This window comes from Triturus cristatus, chromosome 1_2 (assembly GCF_964204655.1).
Source record: "Triturus cristatus chromosome 1_2, aTriCri1.1, whole genome shotgun sequence".
Classification (NCBI taxonomy): domain Eukaryota; kingdom Metazoa; phylum Chordata; class Amphibia; order Caudata; family Salamandridae; genus Triturus; species Triturus cristatus.
Genome location: NC_140580.1, coordinates 818,307,030 through 818,330,052, shown reverse-complemented (window position 1 = coordinate 818,330,052; position 23,023 = coordinate 818,307,030). Strand labels below are relative to the sequence as shown.

General features: G+C 44.1%; 1 protein-coding gene across 1 annotated transcript in view; it reads left to right on the top strand.

Annotated features, from left to right (window-relative positions):
• The window catches only part of NPHP4 (nephrocystin 4), a 969,441-nt gene that overhangs the window by 347,931 nt on the left and 598,487 nt on the right, over positions 1–23,023 (top strand). Inside the window, exon 7 of the mRNA XM_085608868.1 lies at positions 9,013–9,149. Coding sequence (XP_085464994.1) covers positions 9,013–9,149 — 137 coding nt within the window. The remainder of the gene's footprint in view (positions 1–9,012; positions 9,150–23,023) is intronic.

The window sequence follows — 23,023 nt, the reverse complement described above, 5'->3', positions numbered from 1 at the left end:
CAACTTCTCATCTCTTTTGGCCCTTATCTAGATAAAGTGAAATACAAATTTGTGGTTTGCATGAGGGAAATCACTGTTTGGATGAATAATAACTGTCTCCAACTTAACAGCGAGAATACAGAGATTATGTTATTTGGCAAAGCAAACGAGTTGTAATTAGCAGACTGGTGGCCAGCAGAACTTGGTCCTGCACCTAGGCAGATAGTGAAGATAGTGAAAATGCTTGGAATGGAAATAGACCAATCACTTTTCATGAAAGATCAAGTCAAACCCACACGCAGCACCTGTTTTGCCACTATGAGGCTTCTAAAAATAAGCTTTTCCATGGCTTCCGGATACCTCCAGAAAAAAACCCTTGTCCAAGCTCCCATAACCAGTCATCTGGACTATGGAAATGCTTTATAGGTAGCAGTAAATGACACCCTGTTAACCAAGTTGCACGTAGTGCAGAACACAGCCGCATGCCTTATTTGCAATCTTCCTGCATGTTCATCTTCCACCCCTATCTTAAGGAAACTACATTGGCTGCCAGTTAGAAAGCATGTTGTTTTTAAACTGTAGTGTATGACACATGAGGCTCTTCATAAGGGCCACCCAGCCTATCTGTTTTCACGCCTCCGTTACTATCTGCCTTCTTGGCAACTAGGATCCTCAAATCAAGCGCTTCTATCGACCACACGCATCCACACCTCAAGATTCTGAGATCGATCCTGTTCCTAAACGGCCCCATATCATTGGAACAAATTCCTTCTTCAACTTCACACCTGCCCAGATTTTACAAACTTTAAGAATATGCAAAAAACCTGGCTGTTTTTGAATTCCCTTCCTTTTCCTGATCAGCACAGTGCCAAGATACTCCTCCATGCGGCATACCAAGATATCGCAATAAGTAAACTGCTAGGACAAGGCATCATTGTACTGGAAATTTCTGGGCTTCTTAAAAGCACTGGGCATTTTTTATAGTGCAAGCCTAATATTCCATATTATTTCACAAGTTAGACTGCTAAAAGTTACCATCATTACTTAAGATCTCTTAGAAAAATGAAACTGAAATATGATCCTGCAAACTTTACACTGTCCACACGTGAATGATTAAAATTGGAAGAAAAATAAAAAAGGGATTCTCTGCAATATGCACCCCAAAGAATGGACGGTGTTGTAGATGCATGGACAGAATATTTTCTTTTTCATTGTTTTTATTGCCATTTCTCAAATGACAGAACGAAGAGGGGCAACATGTCTCCCAACATCTCAAATAAAGAAAATAGGGCAGATTGGTGGGGGAAAACAAGAAGGAGGGAGAGGGAAGGGGAGGCACAGTTTCAGAGCATTACATTGTAAAAGTTATGGCATTTACATTATAGCACATCTTGGAGGACACAGCAGCTTTCTTGTATACATTTACGAAGGGGGATCCACTTTGTAGGCGACGAACAGGAAGGCAAAGCTCAAGGGCCCACTCCCTTCATGCTAGATTATTGGGGGGACACAGCAGCTGCGAGAAGGGCCTCGAGAGGAACTGGTGTACTATTCGGACCAGTGGGGGATTCAGCTTTGGGAGAAGATCGCCCCATCTCAGGCAAGGAAGAAAGGTTTCTGCATCTAAGATATCTTAGCAGTGGCTCCCAGATATCCTTCTGGCGGGATTGTGGTGGCATTAGTTTCCAGTATGTGGACAGCTGTTCCTGGCAATAAAGTGCATTTTGTAGCCATGTCTCTAGTCTAGGCACAGGCTGTCTACCTAGTGCATGGCAATGCGTCTTAGTCAGCAGCAAAAGCATAGCGATGAGGCATCGGGAGGCAGGGGGTATGTCTTTATTATAGACTAGTAAGCTTATGAGGGGTCTCTGTGAGGCAGGTTCATTATTTGATGCATAGTAACAAACACCAAAGACAAAAACTGTGCCACCTGCAGGCATTCCTAGGCAAGATGTATAAATGAAGCCTGGGGTGAAGAGCAGCACAAGCACCTCATCTCCTCTAGCAATCCCATGCACATGAGCTGCATCAGGGTATGGTACAGCCGATGTAAAAATGTCAAATGGATGAGCCGCAATCTATAGTTTAGGGACAGCGCCACAGTTTGCTCGTAACAGCATGTCCACTGTGCGTCTGTTGGTGGGGCCTCTATGTCCAGGTTCCAAGCAGCGCGCGCAGCAGGGACAAGCATTGGTGCTTTATCCTGCATTATTGTGTATAAGCTGGTGATTAGTTTGTGTGGTGAGTCAAGTGTCAGCGAGTGTTCCAGCGCATGCAGTGTAGGCAGGGGTATTGGTACCGTGCAGTGTAATTTCCAACAGGTAGCTCGCAGTTGGTGATAAAACAGGGTGTTAAGCGCAGTGGGGCAAGGGGTCTCTGTAGCCACGGGGGAGATGAGGTGTCCGTCTGCATATATGTCAGCAAAAGTGTAGAGTTTATGGATGTGCACGTGGGTTCTCGCACCTACGTCCTGTAGCACCGGTAGCTGAGGAATACATGTGAGAGTGATTGAGGGACCGTAAAGACAGGGAGGCCCAGCCAAGCAGCATAAGCCATCCCAAGCCCAGTGGACACACTCTGCTGTGTTGATTTCTGTGCGCGTGGGCCTGTAAGGCTGATAGAGCACAGTGGACAGCGGCCACGGAGTCGTTAAGTCCGCCTCCATAGCTGTGAGAGGCTGGAAGCGCAAGGGATAGAGCCAGAAGTGGAGGTATTGAGCTGGAGCACAAAAGGCATATAGGGTCATATTCTGTGTGCTAAGTCCTCTCTGAGTGTAAGCGCCTCCCAATTGATTCTGAGCTGCTTTCCAGCCCATACTAGGGACACCAGGTTAGAGACACTTGGTTAGAGCACAGCAGCTTAAAGAATTGTGCGGTGAGAGAAAGCGGAATAGTTAGGATTTAATATAGAAATTTAGGTAGCACAACCATTTTCGCTATAGCGATTCACGCTATCAGGGGGCAGTCTCTTCCTGATTGGAATTTGTTCTTCCATCCATGTCATGGCTTTGCTAAAGTTAGCGTGACATATTTAATCTATATCATGCCTAAGCCAGACACCCACATAGCATTCTGGCTCTGTGGCCCATTGCACAGGACATTCTAATTCGAACGACCGTGTGTTTTATTTTATTTTTATTAAACTTATAACTGTGTGTTGTTGGTAAGGGGAAAGAGGGTGGACTTGCTTCAGTTGATCTGTATGCCTGAATAGCCCCAAAACCGAATTACCTTGTGGATGACCGGATCTAGGTTGGTTTGGGGTTCGCAAATATATAATGTGACATCATCCCCTGATAGGGAGATTACAATGGAAGGCAAGACCCCGTTTGGCATGATGTGGTCATAGCCGGGCAGCCAATGGCTCCAAGGCGATCACAAATAGAACCAGGGAGCCACGGGTAATGGGGAACGGGTCGGAGATCCTACCATTCATTCGCAGCCTAGCCGTAAGGTGTGGGTTCAAGAGGCGAAATAATCGTACAAACTTACGGCTGAGGCCAAGGCGCATGAGCAGAGGGAATAGGAAGAGCCACTCTAGCGAGTCAAACACTTTTGTAAAGACCAGCATGACCGTGGCTGCAGCAAGCTGGGGTTTCACAGAGTGCCGCAGTCCAAGCATCGTGTGCAAGTTGTGTGACGTGGAGCGTCCAGACACGAATCCTGATTAATCTGGGCAAACTATTACTGGCAGCAGGGGAAGTAGGCGATTCACCAGTCACTTGGCCATTATCTAATTGTCCACATTAATCATTGAAAATGGCCGGTATTAGTCAAACTGGTTCCCCGGTTTGTCCGGCTTAAGTATTGTTACGATAAGTCACAGGAGTAATATTCTCAGTTTCAGGGCTTTGTTAAACAACGCTAGGAGGAGTGGGGTCAAAATGCATGCATACTGCTTGTAAAAGGTGGTGGTAAGCCCATCCAGTTTGGGTGCTTTATCATTGGGTAAGCTCTTAATAACCTGATGCACGTCTGTTAAGGGAGAATCTAGATTGAGCCGATGGGCCTGGTGGAGCTAGAGCAATTGTATGTTTTTGAAATATGCCGCCAGTTCTTCACACTGGAGCAGCACTGTACAAGCGGACGCAAAAATCAGCCATAGTTCGGAGCAGGTCGCCAGGCGTAGGTTGGAGCTCCTGGCTTTCATCTAGTGGCTCATCAGTTTATTCTGAGGCTCGCGTCCTATGAAAGAGCTGTGCTAATGTCTTACAGTGGTGGTTTCCCTCACCATAGCAGCGTGCCATCTCTTTGTGATGCAAATATCAAGTTTCCCGTAGGGCCTCCTTATCATATTCAGAAATTTTAGAACGGATGCTCGCTAGAGTAGGTACATTTAGTGGCAAAGTACTCCAGTTGGAGAGCCTTTGAGGGCACCAGTCTGTTTTGCGTTGCAGACACCGCATATAACCACTTTTGATGCCTCTCACAGCGTAGAGACGAACTTGATAGATCCTGGATTGGTTGCAAAGTAGTCCACAGTTGCAGTGCGAACCTCATCTTGAAAGACCGAATCCTGCAATAATCCTGGGGATAGGCGCCGGGTGAAACCCCAAAGGACAGCTGAAGGCATGGATAATTCTAGGAGTACAGGGGCGCGATCTGAGAACATGTGGGTTAAGTGTTACTGCCATAGTCCAGGTAAGGGCCTTTCAGGTAAGTAACCAATAGCCTGTCCATGACCACGCACCGCACACTGGCGTGACACAGGTGCCCTCCATACTACTTGGGTGCTGGTGACATTGTCTTTTTTCGGGATATGCAGTCTTACAGCTGGGGTAGGATTGGGTCTCCGTGAGGTGCCTGAGCTATCTATATTGGGATCGGGGACTACATTACAATTTCCTCCCTAGATTACTGCACCATATTCAGTGCCAGCCAGCAATCGCCACACATCCCCAAAAAACTCCAGGCAGGCAACATTAGGGCCATCGATGGAAGCGAGAACGACAGGGTGTCTGTAGAGTGTATCCGCAAGAAGGTCATATTGCCCCGCAGTGTATAGCATGTGTAGGGTGCCAAGGGAGGCCCTTTCACAGTAATATAGCTGTGCCGAGTGCATAGTTGGAGTAGAGGGAGACGTGTCCCCAGAGAGCCAGGCGAACGCCCCGGTTTAGGTAGAACTTGGTGGCCGATTTAAGGCTTAGATGCACCAAATGGGAGCGGTGTGGGCGTCTGATGTAAAGAGACTGTAGTGTCGCCAGGGGTTTGTAATTGCAAGGTGTCAATTTTGCATCTACTCCGATGGCCAAGTAGTCTCACAAGATTTAACGGAGGAAAAAATTGAGAAGCTGGCATGTCCATGGCTGTCAGCCATGGACAGCCATGAGGAATACAGCAGGCATCTTTAATCATTTTCGCTAAGATGGTTCTCCTCTGGTGGAGCCGGTGGTTTCCCGGTAGGTGCATTTCGAGCCGTGATCTGACAGGCAAATTTCAAGGTGGTCTTGGCGTCCATGAAATGGTGGAGCTTCCCACCGTGGAGTATGCGGATCTTTGCAGGTTATTGTAGGGAGTATGTCACTTCTGTCTTCTGTAGTAGTCGCTTGGCTGGAAGGAATTTGTGGCGAGAAGCCTGCACAGCTAATGTGAAGTCAGGGTAACTTCTTTCATTTCCTTGATATTGATTGGTGCAGCGCTCTTGGGCCTACCGGAAAACTACATTGCAATCACGGTAGTTTAGGATATGCGCGATTATGGGCCTTGCAGGAGCAACCACAGAAGACCGATGACCGCACGTCCGGAAAGAGTGACTTCAGCATTGTTTTGACGTAGTCCTCCATTTTGTTCATCCCGGTGGACTCCGGGACACCAAGAATATGGAGATTATTGTGCTGAGAGCGCTTTTTCAGGGCTTAATTTTTTTGATTAATAATCTCTAGTACTTTGTACATGCGGAGTAGATGTTCGCCGTCTGCGCGTCCTCTGCATCTGAAATGTGAGTTGCAAGGTGATCCAGATGCTCTTTGTTTATCCACTCTCTCTTTCATCCGGTCCAGGCGAGTTGTGAGTAGATCTATCTTGGCATCCGTTACACGAAGTTTGTTTTTCACATTGGTGATGATCTTGTTGAGATCTAGATCTTGCAGCGGGGCTTCTTGAAACCTCTTGGGAGGTACTCCCAGTGCCTTGTCAATCTTTGTGGCACGACTGGCGCTTCCCCTCGAATGCCAGCTTGGATTGGCGTGCCTCCATCTTCCCCATGACGTGTCAGGCTGCAGATTAGGCTGCCTCGGAAGGTTACCTCTCTCCAGAGGCGCACTTGCTGGCTAAGTCAAGGAGACTCACTCTCGTATTTTGCAGGGTCCAGACATGCAAGCCATGAGGAGTTCAGTTCGCCACCCAGTCGGGGAACACCGGGTAGTGGTATGTGGTGTCGTCACAGAGGCCAGCAGCTCCCCTCCAAGCCCTGCCACACCTTTTCCAGAACAGGACCAGCAGGGTGGGTGTGCGAAGGCCTACGGGGGTCATACAGCCGACTCAGGCAGGAATGAGATCCCTCTTCGGAGTGCAGGGCCCAGGCACCTTAAATGGGTGCCGGAAGGCTCCCCCCTGTAATTTCCTTGAGGTTGTGGTCTTCGAGTCCAGCTAGTTCCAGCTGCATTCAGCCAGGCGTCCAATGCTGTCAGGCTCGCTGCTAGGCCGGCACCAGGCAGATGGACCTCACTCGCCTCTGCCTCACCAGGGTGGGCGGACCGAGAGGTCCCGACAGCCACCCAGATCAGCAGCCTCCACCTCTCCCCCAGGGCCGGGGGCGTTCAGTCCAAGGCAACAGCTCCTCTCCACAGCGTGGTGGCACATACACCGGGTGCTTTATGGCCCTCCCCGCCTACAGTCGGGTCCCACCGCTCCCCTGCACCAGCTAGTCGACCAGTGCCGGTTCTTCCGCTAAGGCGGAGGAGCGTTGCCCCACTGAGCAGGCCAAAACGGCAAAAATAAAATGAAAATGACTCATTTTTATTATTGTTTTATTTTCCTTCCTTGTTCAGCTGGGCAGGGGTGTGGCTGCTCTGCTCACAGAGCAGGGAAGGAGTGGTTTGCCCACTGCAAGTGCGCAAGGTGCTTTGGCTGTCCGTATTATGCCTGTCAAACCGTCATGGTCGCTTTGCATCTTCCCCACCAGCCTGCATTACACCCTGGGTGCAGAACATGCCCAACATCCCATTCCCTGGCTGAGCGCCGAATGCAGGACTACTCTTGGTTTCACTGTGCCTGATCACCCCCGGGCATCAAACAACAACAACGGTCATCTCCTCTGCATTTCACAGGGACATACCGATCAGGCCGAGTACGGATGGTACCCAACAAAACGCCAATTAGTGCTAGATATTCACAACGGCTGGCGGAGCCCCGTTAGATCACGGCCATCTTTCTGCTGGGCTCTCTGGTGCCCCATGCATGGATAGAATGTTTATCAAGTGAGAGGGGGCAAATGAGGGTCATGCAGAAGGCAGAAAAAACCTAAGCAATAGATAGTCATGGCATGATGGAAAGAGGCAGGTACCATGGTGGGATCGAATTGAAATTCTTGCATTGGGAAAGTTCACCAGCTGCAGCTGCAGCCCCTGGACGCCTAGAAAATAAACAAGAAAGTAACAGGATGCACCGACTTAAAAAGAAAAGACAGGTAAAAAGCAGAGATGGCACACAGCACGGAATATCCAAACACCACTGCTTTACATAGTTTATTTTTTGTAAACGTGTTGACATGCTCAATGATCATTACTAATAACATGCGGAAAGGATGCAACACAAAAATCTCAGATCAATAATAATACCAATGTGCTACTCCAAAACAAATTGCAATAAAACTTGACACCTGAGAAACGTGTTGAAATTATCCCAATGTTCTCCCAAATAGTGACATTTAAAACTTCATTTGGATCTGTTTAATAACGCATTATTTCAGTTTCCAGCTGGCTAATGCATTTTGACAAACTAATTAGTTCTAAATTTAAAAAAAAAAATGTATATGGCTTTATATGACCAGTCATGAAAGACTGCACCATGCCATTTTAAAATTCAGAGGATGAGAGTCCTTGACAAAAAATAAGGACACCCTCCAGTTTATGCAATTGTGTCTCCATGCTTTAAAGAAAGCTATAGGCTTGGTTTAGAATTGAGTGGTAATGGTTTGTCATCGCCTTTCTGGAAAAAGCCCTAGTTCCAAAGAGGATTTAACTGGTGTAACCTTACTCACTGTACTACCACTGTGGTAGAGGGAATTACATACATGGGTCCTCCTCTGGATTTAGTACAGTCATGTGAAACTTGGAGATTTTCAATTACCGCCCAAATGTTAATAATACTGTTTTGAAGTGAAGTGTGGAAGTAAATGAAATTACATCACTGTCCTTTTGATGCTTTTTTTGTTTTTTGAACAAATTGTATTAAAGTTTACAATTTTAATCACTGCCCTTTTGATGTTGAGGTGAGGTTTTTAAAAACGTGTGGGCATTATGTTTGACTGAAATCCCTGTTCACATGAAATAATTGTCTGTAGCCAAAGTTTCTGAAAAGGCCCAAAACTGCTTGTTTGATGCTCTTGAGATTATGCATGAAGAGAAACATGCTGTATTTAGGGAGTCACCCATGATCCACTCAAAGTAGTGCGAACGACCTGGCATGCAACCTGTATGCCATTGTGTTAATGGGGACCAAGTTATTAAAAATAACATTTAATTTTTATGGTTTAAGTAATGTTATTGAGTGCCAAGATTAACATTATTGTTAATAGATTGAGGAGCCTAAGTGCAAGACTGGGAATTTGTGTGTGTGGCCAGACATTGAAAAGTTTTCAAAGCATGACATTCAGCTCCTTTTGTATTTCTTTGCAATCTGTATTTGAAGAACTTACTTTGATATAATGCATACAGACATATTATACATATGGTGTCTATGACTGAAGTCAGGATCCTAAAATGTACCATATTAAAAAAAAAAATCCTAGCAATTAAACTACCTTCATATTCTGGTATTAGAATTAATTTAGTGATGTTCTGAGTTTTAAAAAAAAGTATAAATTACTATGTAGGTGATGCGTTGTTGAAGCCTCGGCTGCAGAAGACAGTGACTTTGTACTTGGACAGATTGTCCTTCCATCTGTATCCGTCATTGGAGAAGTTTGAAGAAGAACTTCTGGAACTGCTGGACAGAGATCGTTTGTTGAAGGTAAAAAAAAGCTCAACTAAAGTGATTTTCTTTTCATGGTCAAGATCATATTGAATTACAGGGAATACGCAGTGACCCATATTTCTTGTTGCAGGTCTCAAAATTACACTGATTGTTTTTTAAGTTCAAAAGAAAAATGTATTGAGAAAAATAGAGGTGTCCATATACAATACACAATGGCAATTCTTATCAATACAAAATAAAAGCAATACAATCAAAATGTCATGATTTGGACTAATACATAAAACTAGAGAAAACAAAGTAATATAGGTGTAGTTATATCATTAAAATGTAATACAATGTAGGAACAATTAGGGAAATCAGGGTGGCTTGAGAACTTCTTGATGAGATGGTTTTAACTGAAAAGTTCTTTTAGCACTTGCATCAATATAAGTTGTAACAGGTGACCATAAGTTTAGTCTTTTAGTAGCCAATTGTAAAAGATAAACAAAGGAGGTATCTAATCTATGGTTATGACAAACAACGTACCACCAGGTCTTACAAGAAAGTTTTGTAGAGTCTTTCTAATTTGTGTTTATCTGCTGAAAAGCGACTGCTAACAATGAATCAATAATCTTGACATTAGTTGTAATATTGTCCCAAATAGGGGAAAGACTTCCAAAAAATATATGAATAAAAGCAAATGAAAATTTAGTAGAGAAAATTGAATTAATTTGGTTCCATACCTATTTCCAAAAAGAATGTACCCTTGGACAAGAAAATAACATATGAAATAAATCTGCATTTGGGAAAGAACAAGTCCAACAAGTGTTCAGTAGAGTCGGGAACCTTTTATAGTGTGGTCGGTGCTAGTAAAAGCCTGGTATATCCAAAAAATAACGTTTGCGTTATGTTCGCCGCCCTGGAAGATTTGCGTATCTTAGTCCATATATTTAACAAGAGTGAAAACGGACAGGATATTTGGAAGTCAGTCTCCCAAGCCTCTTCTGTTTTGGTTTTCTGTCTTTGAATGTGCTTACCTTGTAGATAACTATATATAGCAGAGGCTCTAGGTTTGGTGTTGAGCAAGGTGTGAAGATGGGAAGAGGTGTCTGGAGTATTGGAGATGTCGGGTAGAATAGTAAGTTTGGTGTATGTGTCCAACACAGCCATTTTTAACAAGTTATATTTATGATAAAACGAGGCAGGCAAATTGAATGAGTGTCTGAGTAAGCAAAAAGGTATGAAGTGTGAATCTGAAAATAAGTGATGTATCCATATTAAGCCCTTTTGTCTCCATGTTTTCCAATAGAAAGGTTCATTACGAATTAGCAAATTTTTGTTGTGCCAGATTGGTGAATTGAGAAAAGAAGTTATAGTTTTTATATGTGAAGAAGGAGATATTGATTCAAGAAGCCTGGAAGTGAGTTGTATTAAAGGGGTGAAGAGGGACTGTGGTTTACGTGAGAAGGAAAGATATTCTTGAAAAGAGAAGGGCGATAAGAATTGACGTTCTATTGAGACCCAGAGAGGCCAGTCTTCTGAAGAGTCAAGCAGCCAAAAAGAAGCTGGACGTAAAAGGAATGCCCTCTGGTATGTTGGGAAGTCGGGAAAATTAACCCCACCCTCTTCCTTGGGACGAGTCAGTTTTAGGATAGACATTCGAGATTTCTTTTTACTCCATAAAAAGGAGGAAAGGATAGAATTAATCTTTCTGAAACATTTTTCAGAAATAGGAATTGGAATTTTAGAAATGGTGTATCAAACTGTAGGAGATAACATCATCTTAATAGTGTCTAAACGCCCCCACCAAGATAAATAGAGCGGGTGCCACTTGGTAGTTAAGTCTGAAATTTTATGAATGCATTTATTCATACATAAAGCTACTGTCTCAGTTATCGATGGAGTACAATGTAAACCCAGATATTTAATGGATTTAGGGCTCCAAGTGAAATTAGAGGTACTAAAGTCTGATTTGAAGGTGTATTTAGTCAAAGGCAGAATCTCACATTTATCCTTGTTCAGTTTGTAACCAGAGACACTGGAAAATGACCTTACCTCCTCTAAAAAAAGCAGGAACTGAGTTCTATGGTTGCGACATGAAGAGCAAGATATCGTCAGCATATGCTGCAAGTTTAATATGTGAGTTGGATGTTTGGAAACCGTGTATATTTGGATTTTGACGCAATTTAGAAAGGAATGGTCGAAAAGCCAAATTAAAAAGAAAGAGGGCATCCTTGTCGAACTCCTCTGCCTAAATCAAAGAATGGGGAAATCAATCCATTGGCACAGACTGCACCTCGTGGATTAAAATAGAGGAGGGATATTAAGGATATAAAGTTAGGGCCAAAACCGAACCACGTAAGAGTATGAAACCAATATTTCCACTCCACTCTATCAAATGCTTTTTCCGCGTCTAATGCTATAGCTGAAAGAGATAGTTTGAGGTGGGAAGATTTTGATAAAACGTTGAAAAAAAAGTCGTATACTGTCCGTTATAACTCTCCCTTTAACGAAACCAGATTGTTCTTTACCCAATAAAGCTGGAAGAAAAATATCTAAGCGAAGGGCTAGTGGTTGGAAAAGATTTTGTAGTCAATATTTACTAAGGATATAGATCTATAATTTTTACAATATTTAGAATCCTTGCCCTCCTTAGGAATAAGACAAATGTGAGCTTTCGAAAAAGAACCTTTGGAGCTATTGAGGGAGCTAAAGGCATTAATCAGGGAGTGCAGTTTGGGTAATAGGAGTTTAGAAAAGTATAGATATAATTCAACGGTAAAGCCGTCAGGACCTGGAGCTTTATCCTTTTTAAGACCCTGAAGGGCTTTCAAAAGATCTTGTTGTGTTAATTCTGATTCCAAAGGAGGTAAGTCCATTTGAGTTTGTTGGGATTTCTGAATTGTGAAAAGAAGTGTGATAAAGAATGTTCTGTAGATTGTGTCTCAGATGCATATAGTGATTTATAGAATAGGGAAAACTCTTTTAGAATGTCTACATCCTTAAATTTTAGTTCAACGTGTTTGTTTTGCCTCCGTAGAATTTTGAACTAGCTTTCAATAAGTATAAAGAAGCATTTTCTGTAGATTTACTATTAAATTGTATTTTAGCATCAATAAGAGCAGTGAGGCATTCTTTTGAATGTGACGTATAGTATGAATGTTCTAATCTTTTGATATTGTGAAAAAGATCATTGGCAACTTTGCGCCCATTTTTTAGTTTTTTAGCAGTAAAGCCTATAATAAAGTCCCTTGCTGAAGCTTTAAAAGCATCCCATATAGTTGAGAATGGCATGGAGTCTTCCTCACAAAAATACTCATAAAAAAAGGTAGTGAAGGAATTAGTGAACGTTGGATCGAGGAGAAGGGAATTATTAGAACGCCATCTTCTGTGAGCATTAACTCTAGGCAGTAAGTCAAGGCCAATTGAGACAGGGGCATGATCTGATAAAAGAATAGGACCAATTTCTGCGTTCATGAGGGTCTGTGATATATTGTGGAAAACAAATATGTAGTCTATTCTTGATTGAGTTTGATGCACTGGAGAATAAAATGTGTATTCTCTAATGGTGGGATTACATAACCGCCATGCATCAAGAAGCTTGTGCTTGGTAATAGTATGGACAAAAGATTTTTGCTGCTTGTTTGGAATGAAGGTGGCTTTGGAATTTCTATCAATGAATGGGTCAAGGAACTGATTACAATCACCAGCTAGTATAAAGTTGTCCTCAATACAATGAGTAATTTGCTTCGCCAATGCATGCCAAAATGATGCGTCACCTCCCGTGGGAGCATATACATTAAGAAGAGAGACTGAGACATCATTTAACCTCAATTTAGCATTCATCCATCGACCTTCAACATCTGTTTCTTGGGATATGAGTTTGACTGGAAGTGACTTACGGCAAAGTATCATGACTCCATTACTTTTGCCATCTCCTTGAGAAAAGAACATTTCTCCCACCCAACCCCTTTTCATTTTTAAGGATTCAGCTTCCGTGAGATGTGTTTCTTGCATAAACACTATATCAGCATCTAGTTTATCTAGGTGGGATAAAACTCTCTGCCTTTTGATAGGTGAATTTAATCCCCTAACGTTCCAAGAAATCAATTTCAGAGGCATAACATGTCCGGCGAGAAATGAAATAAGAAAGTAAATGCAAAAGTCCAATTCTTTAAAAAGAAGATAGAGTGCAAAAGGAAGGAAGATAGAATGAAATTGATCATGGTAGGAAAGTTTGAAAGTATAGTAAGAAAAAGGGGAATGAACATGAGAACATAAGAGAACATTGGAGCACTGGGGACACCAAACATGCAATAAACCAAGGAATGTGAGACAAACCAAAGAACAAAGGACAAGACAAAAAACATACCTACAAAAAGGAAAAATGTGTAGGTAGGAGTAGGTGGAGCCACATGGAATAGGCGGAGATCCGAGCAGGACCGGACCAGACCAGGGGAAAATCACGCCATAACTGTAGACAAAACTGTGGGAGCGAAGAAGAAAATTAATTTTTGATTAGAAAGAGAAAAAAGAAAAGGTAGAGACGACTTTTGAGGATAATGAAACTCTATAACATGAAGAAATATTTAAATAGTTAAACAAGCCATGAATAAAACAACAATAAATGTGAACAATGCAATCTGGTAAAGTAAGTGCAGAACCGTAAGACGTAGACAGGTGTAAATAGCAACATTTATTCTAAGAACAAAGCATAAAATCAAGTGACATTTGAAGATTAAGGTCTTGAAGCGTCCATGGAAGTCGGATTGCATGAATTGATGAAGCTTTGTAGACACACCGGATCCTCGTAAGTGGTTGTTCTGTTATTATAGGTGACCTTAAAGAGACAGGGGTGGAAAAGACCGAAACAGGCACCCATTGACCTGAGCTCTGGTCTCATATTAAGAAATGCTTTGCATCTGTTTGCGGTAGCCTTGGCATAGTCTTGTTCGAAGAATAAAGTTGAACCAGACAAAGTGATTCGCTGAGAGGATTTAACTGCCGATAAAACCTTTAACAAATCCGTATACTCTAAGAAGTACAAGATTATGCCTCTTGGTCTTTGTGAGGGTGAAGTGTTTGAGGGGGGGGGGGTCTGCTGAAGCTGTGTGCTCGCTGAATATTAAGTATCGGGCGCTCTGCCATATGGAGAACCTTAGGAAGGAAAGATTTAAAGAGAGTAAGAGGGTCTGAACCTTCAATTCCTTCCGCCAAACCGTTAATTTGCAGGTTATTTCTTCTATTGCGATTTTCAAGGTCCTCGAGCTGCTGTTGGAGTGTAGAGACTTGAGACTGAAGTTGGGTAACAGTTGCATTTGTGTCTCTGAAGGATGACATATTATGTTCAACTGTAGTTACTCTCGTTTCAAGTTGAGACCAATTGTCAGTAAGGATATGTAATTTGGTGTTGGTTTCTTCCTTAAAGGGTCGGAGAGCCCTGATCTCATCCAATAACAACTCCATAGAAAAAGGTGATGTTGATTTAGGTGGGGAAGGAGGGTTCTCTTTGAGACGTTTAGTAATAGATTTCCCTGTAGGTACTGAAGAGGGATCCATACTTGACGCCAAACTTTGAGGTAAAGGCGACAGAGAGTCTTCCAACTTGGAGTATACAGTGAACATTTTTGAGTTCTTGACAAAGATGTGTTTGGGTTGTGATTGCGTAGAAGTAGAGCCTTTAGTTCTACCCATAAGTCAGAAAACGCGAAAAATATGCCAGTCAAAGTTAGTTTTTAAAACGCTTCTTACTTGAAGAGCAGAATGGTCAGACCCCCACATACCTATTGGAAAAGAAGCAAAAAACAAGCAAAAAATGTTTACGCACAGTATTTTAATCGGAGCTGAGAAACTGTTTTTAGTCATTACACTAAAGCCTCTCTTTTCCAAAAATTAAGAAAAATTAGAAAGAGAAAACAAGTCACTGTGGCGAACATTAATTAATCCAATTAGGTGAAATGAAGAGAAGAAATTCACAAAATGGCTGCCACATTATATTCTTCTCAGATAGCAGAACAGGATAATATGAGCCAAAGCATCGTATCTTGACTCCATAAATCACACTTATATTGGAGGAAATGCATATGCCTGAAAGTTATGAAGAAGATCTTCATAAGACCTTAATTCATTTGAAAATTGGCAGCTCCTCACAGCGGAGAGCACCGCCGGTCTGGTGCGATACAAAATGGCGACCGCAATATCCCGTTAATCCTGAGAGGGGCTTACTTGCGAAAAAGCTTCATTTCTTGGCGTTATTCAAACCCGGCAGGGGTCACAGGTACATCAGCGCCTCTTCCGACGTCTTCCACAATCCTTCGCTGCACGGAAGGAAACAGGATAGTGCGAAAACCCCGAGTCACGCCGGAGAGCCTCACCCGGACACCGCCATGTCCCGTGAGCGCCAAGCCACTCCCCCTACACTGATGTTTTTTATGAACTATTTTATTGGAATTTTCAATTAAAAACACCAAACATCCAATAAAAGTATGTTAATTTGGCCCTCTTGCCACATTTGGCAGGCAGGCGTAACTTAAGCAGCAATGTATAAAGTATTTATGCAACACTTAAACAGTAAAACAGTTAAAACACACACAAAAAGGCAGCACACCTGGTTAGACAAATAGAGCTTAATTCAATGAGCAAAACAAGACCAAAATGACAAAAATTCAATAAGTAGATACTGGGAGATGCAATTTTAAAGATTTAGATGAAAATAGTGCATAAAAGTGCAGGGCCGCCACTGTTCGCACCAGACCAGGAAGAAGTCACAAGTTCAGCCCGACATGATGGAGCGCGGGCCAGCTACATGGACCCACCTGTGCCCAGTGAACACATTGCCTTAAATCGTGGTGCACGGTCTGCGCAGTGTTGCTTTGCGCCGCCCAGCATCAGCATTTATACTTTGGTGCCCTGTTTCTGGAAAGTGGGAGAAGCTTCTAGACAGTGGCTTTGGAGTGCAGAGAATCCCCTTCCTCCCCTGACCTACCTATATGCTGGCTGGAGTGACAATACAAGGTTGTTAGGCCTTTTGTGTGGAGACCGGGCACAGCCTATGCATGTGCAAATGGGCCTATGCTTTGCCCCCGCTGCCCCCATCAAGCCAGTTTATGGCCCATTAAGGCCCATCAAGTCACACATAAACTCCCATTTTGTGTGGCTGTCTAGAGGGAGAGCACAAGACCTAGCTGTCACCCACCTTAGATGTATATTTAGAGACGGGCAGAAGGCACAGAATGGTTAAAGTAAGAAAATGCCAACTTTCTAAAGGAAAGAGGAAAGGAAAGGAGAGAGGAAATATCCTTACGTAACAGTAGTGCTACGGATGGGCGCGCACTTTACGCGCCCTTGTGTTTGTTATTTATTGATATTTCCGTGGCCTTTGGGACAGGTCACGTTCCGTTCAGCACACAATTTATACAGTTGAATAACATCAACACGCTAAGTCTGTTAAGGAAAGGAGTGCATTCTTCTTCATTATTCTTGCTCTGCAACATTATCTTCCCAACATTAGTTCGCACCCTATATGGAGTACTATTTGAACATTTGATAAAGTTTTATTGACAAATTTTTAGCACTTTGTAGACAGCGAATGAACATGGAAGACACTGAATGGATGATTTCAACGCAATAGGATTATCTGTGCATGGGACCGTTACATCTTGTTCAACATTCAGACGTTTTGTATTTGTGGTTTCTATTGAATGTTTTCATTGTTAAGTATCGTAATCTTATGTATCTTGTACACAGTGGTTAGGATCGATTTGTTAATTTGTAGTTTTATTATTTTATAATTTTCACATCGTTCACACCAAGGGGCATATACAAAAGGGTTGCATGGGTTATGTTTTTTTTCCGATATTTTGTTTTAGTCATTTTGGGTTCTTATGAGGTTGGTCGTGTATGTCAAGAGTATACTCCTTTAAATAAACTAGGATGGGTCACGGGGTTTGGGCACACCCCCTCGATTAATTATTGAACCGCCAGTGTGGTAGCGCTTAAAAGCGGTCTTACATACAGAGGGAGGATACCGTTCAGGCAGTTGTGGAACTACTTGGAGAAATTGAGCAGGCTGATGGCCGTAATTTGCAGGTATTCATGCTTATTGAATGGAAGAGCATCGAGGGGTTGATAGTATGGGTTTGAAGGATTTGTAAAGATCGGCGATAGGCAGAGCTAGGTTTGAAAATGTACTATATCGATTAGGCATAATCCTTTTGAGGTATTCACGAGTAATAACTCTTTGTAGAACAGGGTATCGGGTAGCAGTTTTGGTGACTCATTTTGAGGTTTGATTTATGTAAGGGGAGGGTTTACATGAGTGTGGTGGGTTCACACTAATGAGGATTTATGAAGGATGTTTCTTTGATTATTATTTTTCATACAAACGGCTGATATTCAAAAAATGGTTCAGATGTATCTTTTTGTTCATTCTAGTTACCCCTGACGAAGGGCCAAGGGCCCGAAATGCATTGGGAGAATCCATATGAGGCCACTTTAAATAGTTCATACACACGTTTTGCTGATGTAAGCCTGGATGGGTGCGCAGAGGACATTTGAATATGTGAAAAAAAAGAGCTATGGTGGAATCGAACTGTCTGCGAAGTGATTTGGAAATCTATGGAGTACAGTAGCAATAAGAAATCTGAAGAAATAATTGGTTTAAACTAGGTCAGAAATTGGTATAACAGAAGATATTCGTTTAAAGAGAGGAAGTATCCTTACGTAACAGTAGTGTTACAGATGGGCACGCACTTTATGCGCCCTTGTGTTTGTTATTTATTGATATTTTCGTGGCCTTTGGGACAGGTCACGTTCCGTTCAGCACACAATTTATCCAGTTCAAAAACATCAACACGCTAAGTCTGTTAAGGAAAGGAGTGCATTCTTCTTCATTATTCTTACTTTCTAAAAGTGGCATTTTCAGACTTACAGTTTAAAATCACAACTTATGGTTAAGTTGGATTTTAAGTTGTAAGTCCAGAGACACCAGACTTGATATGTCCATCTTTTCCTAATTGGAAATTACACTTATAACATGTAATAAGGTAATCCCAATGTTCACCTATGGGAGGGATAGGCCTTGCATTAGTGAAAAACGAATTTAAGAGTTTTTCACTACTTGGACATGTAAAACGTAAAAGTACATGTCCATCTTTTTAAATACACTACACCCTGCCATTGGGGCTGCCTAGGGCCTGGCTTAGGGGTAACCTGTATTGATAAAAAGGAAGGCTAGAGCCTGCCTGGCAAAAGGGTTAACTTACTTTAATGGGTAGTGTCAACCTGCACACCTAATTTTTCTAATGGGTATCCAATTACTCAAAAGTAAAAAATGAATCACTGCATGCTGCTTCCTGTGTGGGATCTGCCCCTGTCCCCCGAGAGTTAATCACTGAAATGGGTATGGATAAAACTCCATACTCTATGGAGGCGCACAGCTACTAGCCCCTAGAGTTTCATCATAAATTAATCAAATAAACATGAATTCAATAGATGATATATTACAAGATTCAAACATGTATTTGCATTTTTCACTTGTATTCTCAATGACTCTTAATCATAGCAAAACAACATTTTACAATGTCTGATTGATAAATCAAATCAAAATACACAATTTTATAATTTATCAGTAGTACATTGATAGCAACCCCAAGGCATTTCGGGTAAAACCCTTCTTCACCAATAAGGGGTTGTTTGGACCGATACAGGGTTCCCACTATAACTAGTGGACAGCATATATCAGGCCAACTTCTCACAAGAACCATTGTAGCACATTTGATTCTTGTAATATATTTCATATTGAATTCATGTTTATTTAATTAATTTATGATGAAACCCTAGGGGCTAGTAGCTGTACGCCTCCATAGAGTATGGAGTTTTCTCCTTACCCTTTTCAGTGAAGAGGGTTAACTTGCCAGGTCGACATGGCAGTTTAAAACTGCACACACAGACTCTGAAATTGTTCACCTGAGACATGCTTAGGTTTAAATCTGAGGTTGAATCCCCTTGAAATCACAAGCATAGAGCGTAACTTTTCAACAATAACCCCTATCCACCCAATATCCCTCCCACCTCCTTTCCTGGGTACCAGTAGCAATATGAATAAACAGAAAAGAAAATCTCAGGCCAGAGTCACTCAGGGAGGGCCCTCCTTATCCTCAGCAGAAGCCAAGTCTATGAGTCATCGTAACTGTAGTAGTGGGGGGCAGGTCAGTTCCCTTAATTCTTGAGGCAGCAGGGCTATGAATGGTTGCCAGAGAGTCGCCCTGGGCTTAGAGAGTGAGAATGAGCTTCTCCATTCCCAGAATGAACCAGAGGCGCTGAAGCCACCCTAGGTGTGTCGGTATAGTGGCGGTTCCCCAGAGCGCTAGAATGGTTTGGTGGGCTGTCCCCCAGGGCTATGCTAATATGATGCCCCCTGTGTAATGTGAGTGGATAAGTAAGAGCGTTGGGTAGTCCTAGCAGGGTATATAATGGAAACCTGGGGAGCTCGGTATGGAAGTGAGTGTCAATATCATCTAGGGCAGAATCCCAAAATGAGGTTACCTTTGGGCAGTCCCAGAGGATGTGAGTGAGGGTGCCTGCTCTTCGCCCTGCATTGTCGCCAACAACACTCACTAAGAGTCAGGTTACCCTTGTTGAGTCTAACAGGTGTTAAATACCAGTAGGTGGCAATCTTCATGGCCGTTTCAGAGCTAGATGTATTACAAACAGTGTGTCTTGCTCTGTGAAAGATATCATGTCACTCCTTTTGGGAAAACTGCCGCCTCAACTCGACTTCCCAGCACAACTGGGTGTAGGATTTGTCCTCGGTGCGCGCTGGCCGAAGCAAAGCATACAGTTCAGTGATGAGGAGTTTGTTCGACCTTTTAGCAAGAAGCCATTTTTGGTTTAGCAAGAAGCCATTTTTGGTATGACGTTAGTGGCCTCTTGGCTCCCTCTCTAATTGATGGGTGTAAGAGCCAGTGTCTGAGCTGTAGATAATGGAACCTTTCATCCTCTGGGATGGAATCGTCCCTCTTGAGTATGCCAAAGGGAATGAGCGCATCAGGATTGAAAAAGTGCCCCGCCGCCCGGCAAACGGGGTCACACCAGGCTTGAAAGGCAGGCTTCACTCCAGGCACGCTGGCGGAATTATCGACCACCGGCGTCAGGGGAGAGTGGTAAGATTCCCCCTTAATGTGCATGAGTCCCACATCATCACCGGTGAGCTCATGACTGGGGATATGAAGAGAATGGGCGCATTCGTACGCTGAAGAAACAGGACTTTCCCCTGTGAGGTCCCAGCTAGGGCCCTGTCCATGAACAGCCATTGTTTTTCTGACTCTGCTCTAGACCACTCAACCAGGTACCAAAGCTGGGCTGCCTGATAATAACGAAGTAGGCACGGCACTCTTAGCCCCCCGTCGGCTGATGGGTGAGAGCTCAGTTCCCAATGCATCTGAGGGCTCTTGTCCGTCCAGATAAAATGATGTAGCACGGGCTGTAGGGCGGGGATCGTGCCTCTTGGGGATGTCGGAGGGTCTGAAAGAGGAAAAGTATCTTGGGGAGGATGGTCATCTTTAAGGCCGCAACGCGGCCCAATATAGACAGCGAGTAATGCCTCCAGCGATCCAGCTCAGCCCACTCTTGCTTCACTAGTTCCTGATAGTTGAGGGTTTTCGTCCTCTTCTGAGTCGAGGCCAGCTGTACACCCAGATATGGGATAGAGTCCGTTGCCCAGTGTAACGGATAGGCCTGGTGTAAAGAGGCCAGTGCGGCAGGCAGGACTGAGATGTTAAGGGCTTGCGACTTGTGGAGGTTCATACGGAAACCCGACGCCTCCCAAAATTCCCTCAGCTCCTCCAAGAAAGAGTCTCTCGGGGGATCATCTAGCATCACCAAAACATCGTCTGTGTATAGACTGATCAAATGTTCCTTCCCGCCAAAAGGAACTTCCCTGATTCCCAGGTGACCTCTCACTCTTTGTGCGAAGTGCTCCATATATATCGCGAAGAGGAGGGGCGACAGGGGGCTACCCTGCCGTGTGCCCCGGCATATTGGAAAACGCCTGGTGCCCCGCCCACTCACCCGCACCGAGGTCCCATAGTTGCTGAGGACCCAAGAGCGGAATCGCTCCCCCATGCCAAAGCGGGTCAACATCGCCTCCAGGTAGGGCCAGTGAATGCGGTCAAATGCCTTCGTGGCATCGACTGAGAGCAGCATAGTTGTGCCCTCCCTGTAATTGGCTTCATCTGTGACGTGCAGGAGTCGCTTTGTATTATCGATGCACTATCTCTGCGGAATAAAGCCCGTCTGATCTGGGGCTAAATGGCCCTGCATGAAGTGGTTGAGATGGGCAGCCAAAATCCCCATAAATAATTTAGCATCCACATTCAACAGTGAAATGGGGTGATAATTTGCACATAGTCAGCTGTCTATTCCAGGCTTGGGGATGACTACAATGGTCGCCTCCTGCATCGAGGGTGGGAGGGCGGCCACATTCGTGATTGAGTTTAAGAGCCTCGTGAGGACAGGAGCTAGAAGGTTTTATTAAAGCCTGATAAGACCCAGTCGGGGCCTGGGGACCTAAGAGGTTTCTGTCTGAATATGATGGTTATGACCTCCTCTATGCATATCGGACTGTCAAGAGAGACTGCCTGCGCTTCGGTCAGTCGGGTTGTAGTCGCGGTACAGAGGTAGCAAGTCAGATTCTCTGGGGCAGAGACTGCTCCGATTATAGGGTATCCTAAAAATCTCTGAATTGGGCTGCTATCAGGGCATCCCCTTCCACCGGCTCCTCTCCTCTGGATAGCAGAGATTCAGCCCTCGTGGACTGCCTCTAGGTTCGGAGCTTTTTAACCAGGATCATCCTGCATTTATTGCCACCCACGTAGAAGGAATGTTTTAGTCGCAAGAGGGAATAGTCGAGTCTGTCTAAGTCCATTCCCGCCACCTGTTTCCTGGCGGCATCTAGCTGACGCCAAATCCTCAGAGCCCCTGTGTGGTGATGGATATGTTCCAGTTTGCGTACCTGTCCCTGAAGTTCTGCCCTCTTGGCCTTCCACAGATTGTTCTCCGCCGAAGAGAGCTAGAAGCTCACCCCTGATAACTGCCTTCAAGGCATCCAAATAACGAATACGGGTGTGTCGGGGGGGGGGTCATTAAGAGTAAGATAATCAATGACAGCCCTTTGAGCTGTCTCACTACCTCCGGTCTCTGAAGCAGTGTCTGCCTAGGTCTCCATTGCTGGGGCAGGTCCCTCAGCAGGGGGGTGTGCAGCTCAAGAAGGAACGCGAGTGGTCAGAGCGGGATCTCGGTTCCATCTCCACTGACTGGAGCAGTCGCTGGAGTTCCCTGGAACACAGGAAGTAATCATAGCTGGCATAAGATTTGTGCGCATGTGAGCAGAAGGTGTAGTCGCCGGTATGGGGATGCAGTACCCTTCACAAGTAACAGACCCATCTCCTTCAACCAGGCTTTGCTCTCGTCTGCAAATGCCCCTGCGCCTCCCTCCCTGTGGGCTGAGCGATCCATATCGTTATTGAACACCACGTTGGAGTCGCCTCTATCCAGATTAATCTGTCCTGTGAGGTGAGGATATCCTCTATGGCCGTCCAAACGAAATGTTCCTGGCCCTCGACAGGGGCATAAAGAGAGGCTAAGGTGAGTGTCTCGGTGCCCAGCCGTACACTATATACCAGTAGATTTCCCATGATGTCGAACAGTTTGTTACCAACCATCCCCTGGAAGCTACGCACAAATGGCCACCCCTTCTGCCTTTCGGCCTATTGAGGAAAATAATTGGTGCAGGAATGCCCTAGATTTTAGCCTGTGCCAATCCCCTGCGAGCAGATGGGTCTCCTGGAGAAGGCAGATGTCTGTGCCCGGTACGCTCCAGATACGAGAGGGCAGCCTGCCTCTTGACAGGGTTAAGTCCCTTCACTTTCAAG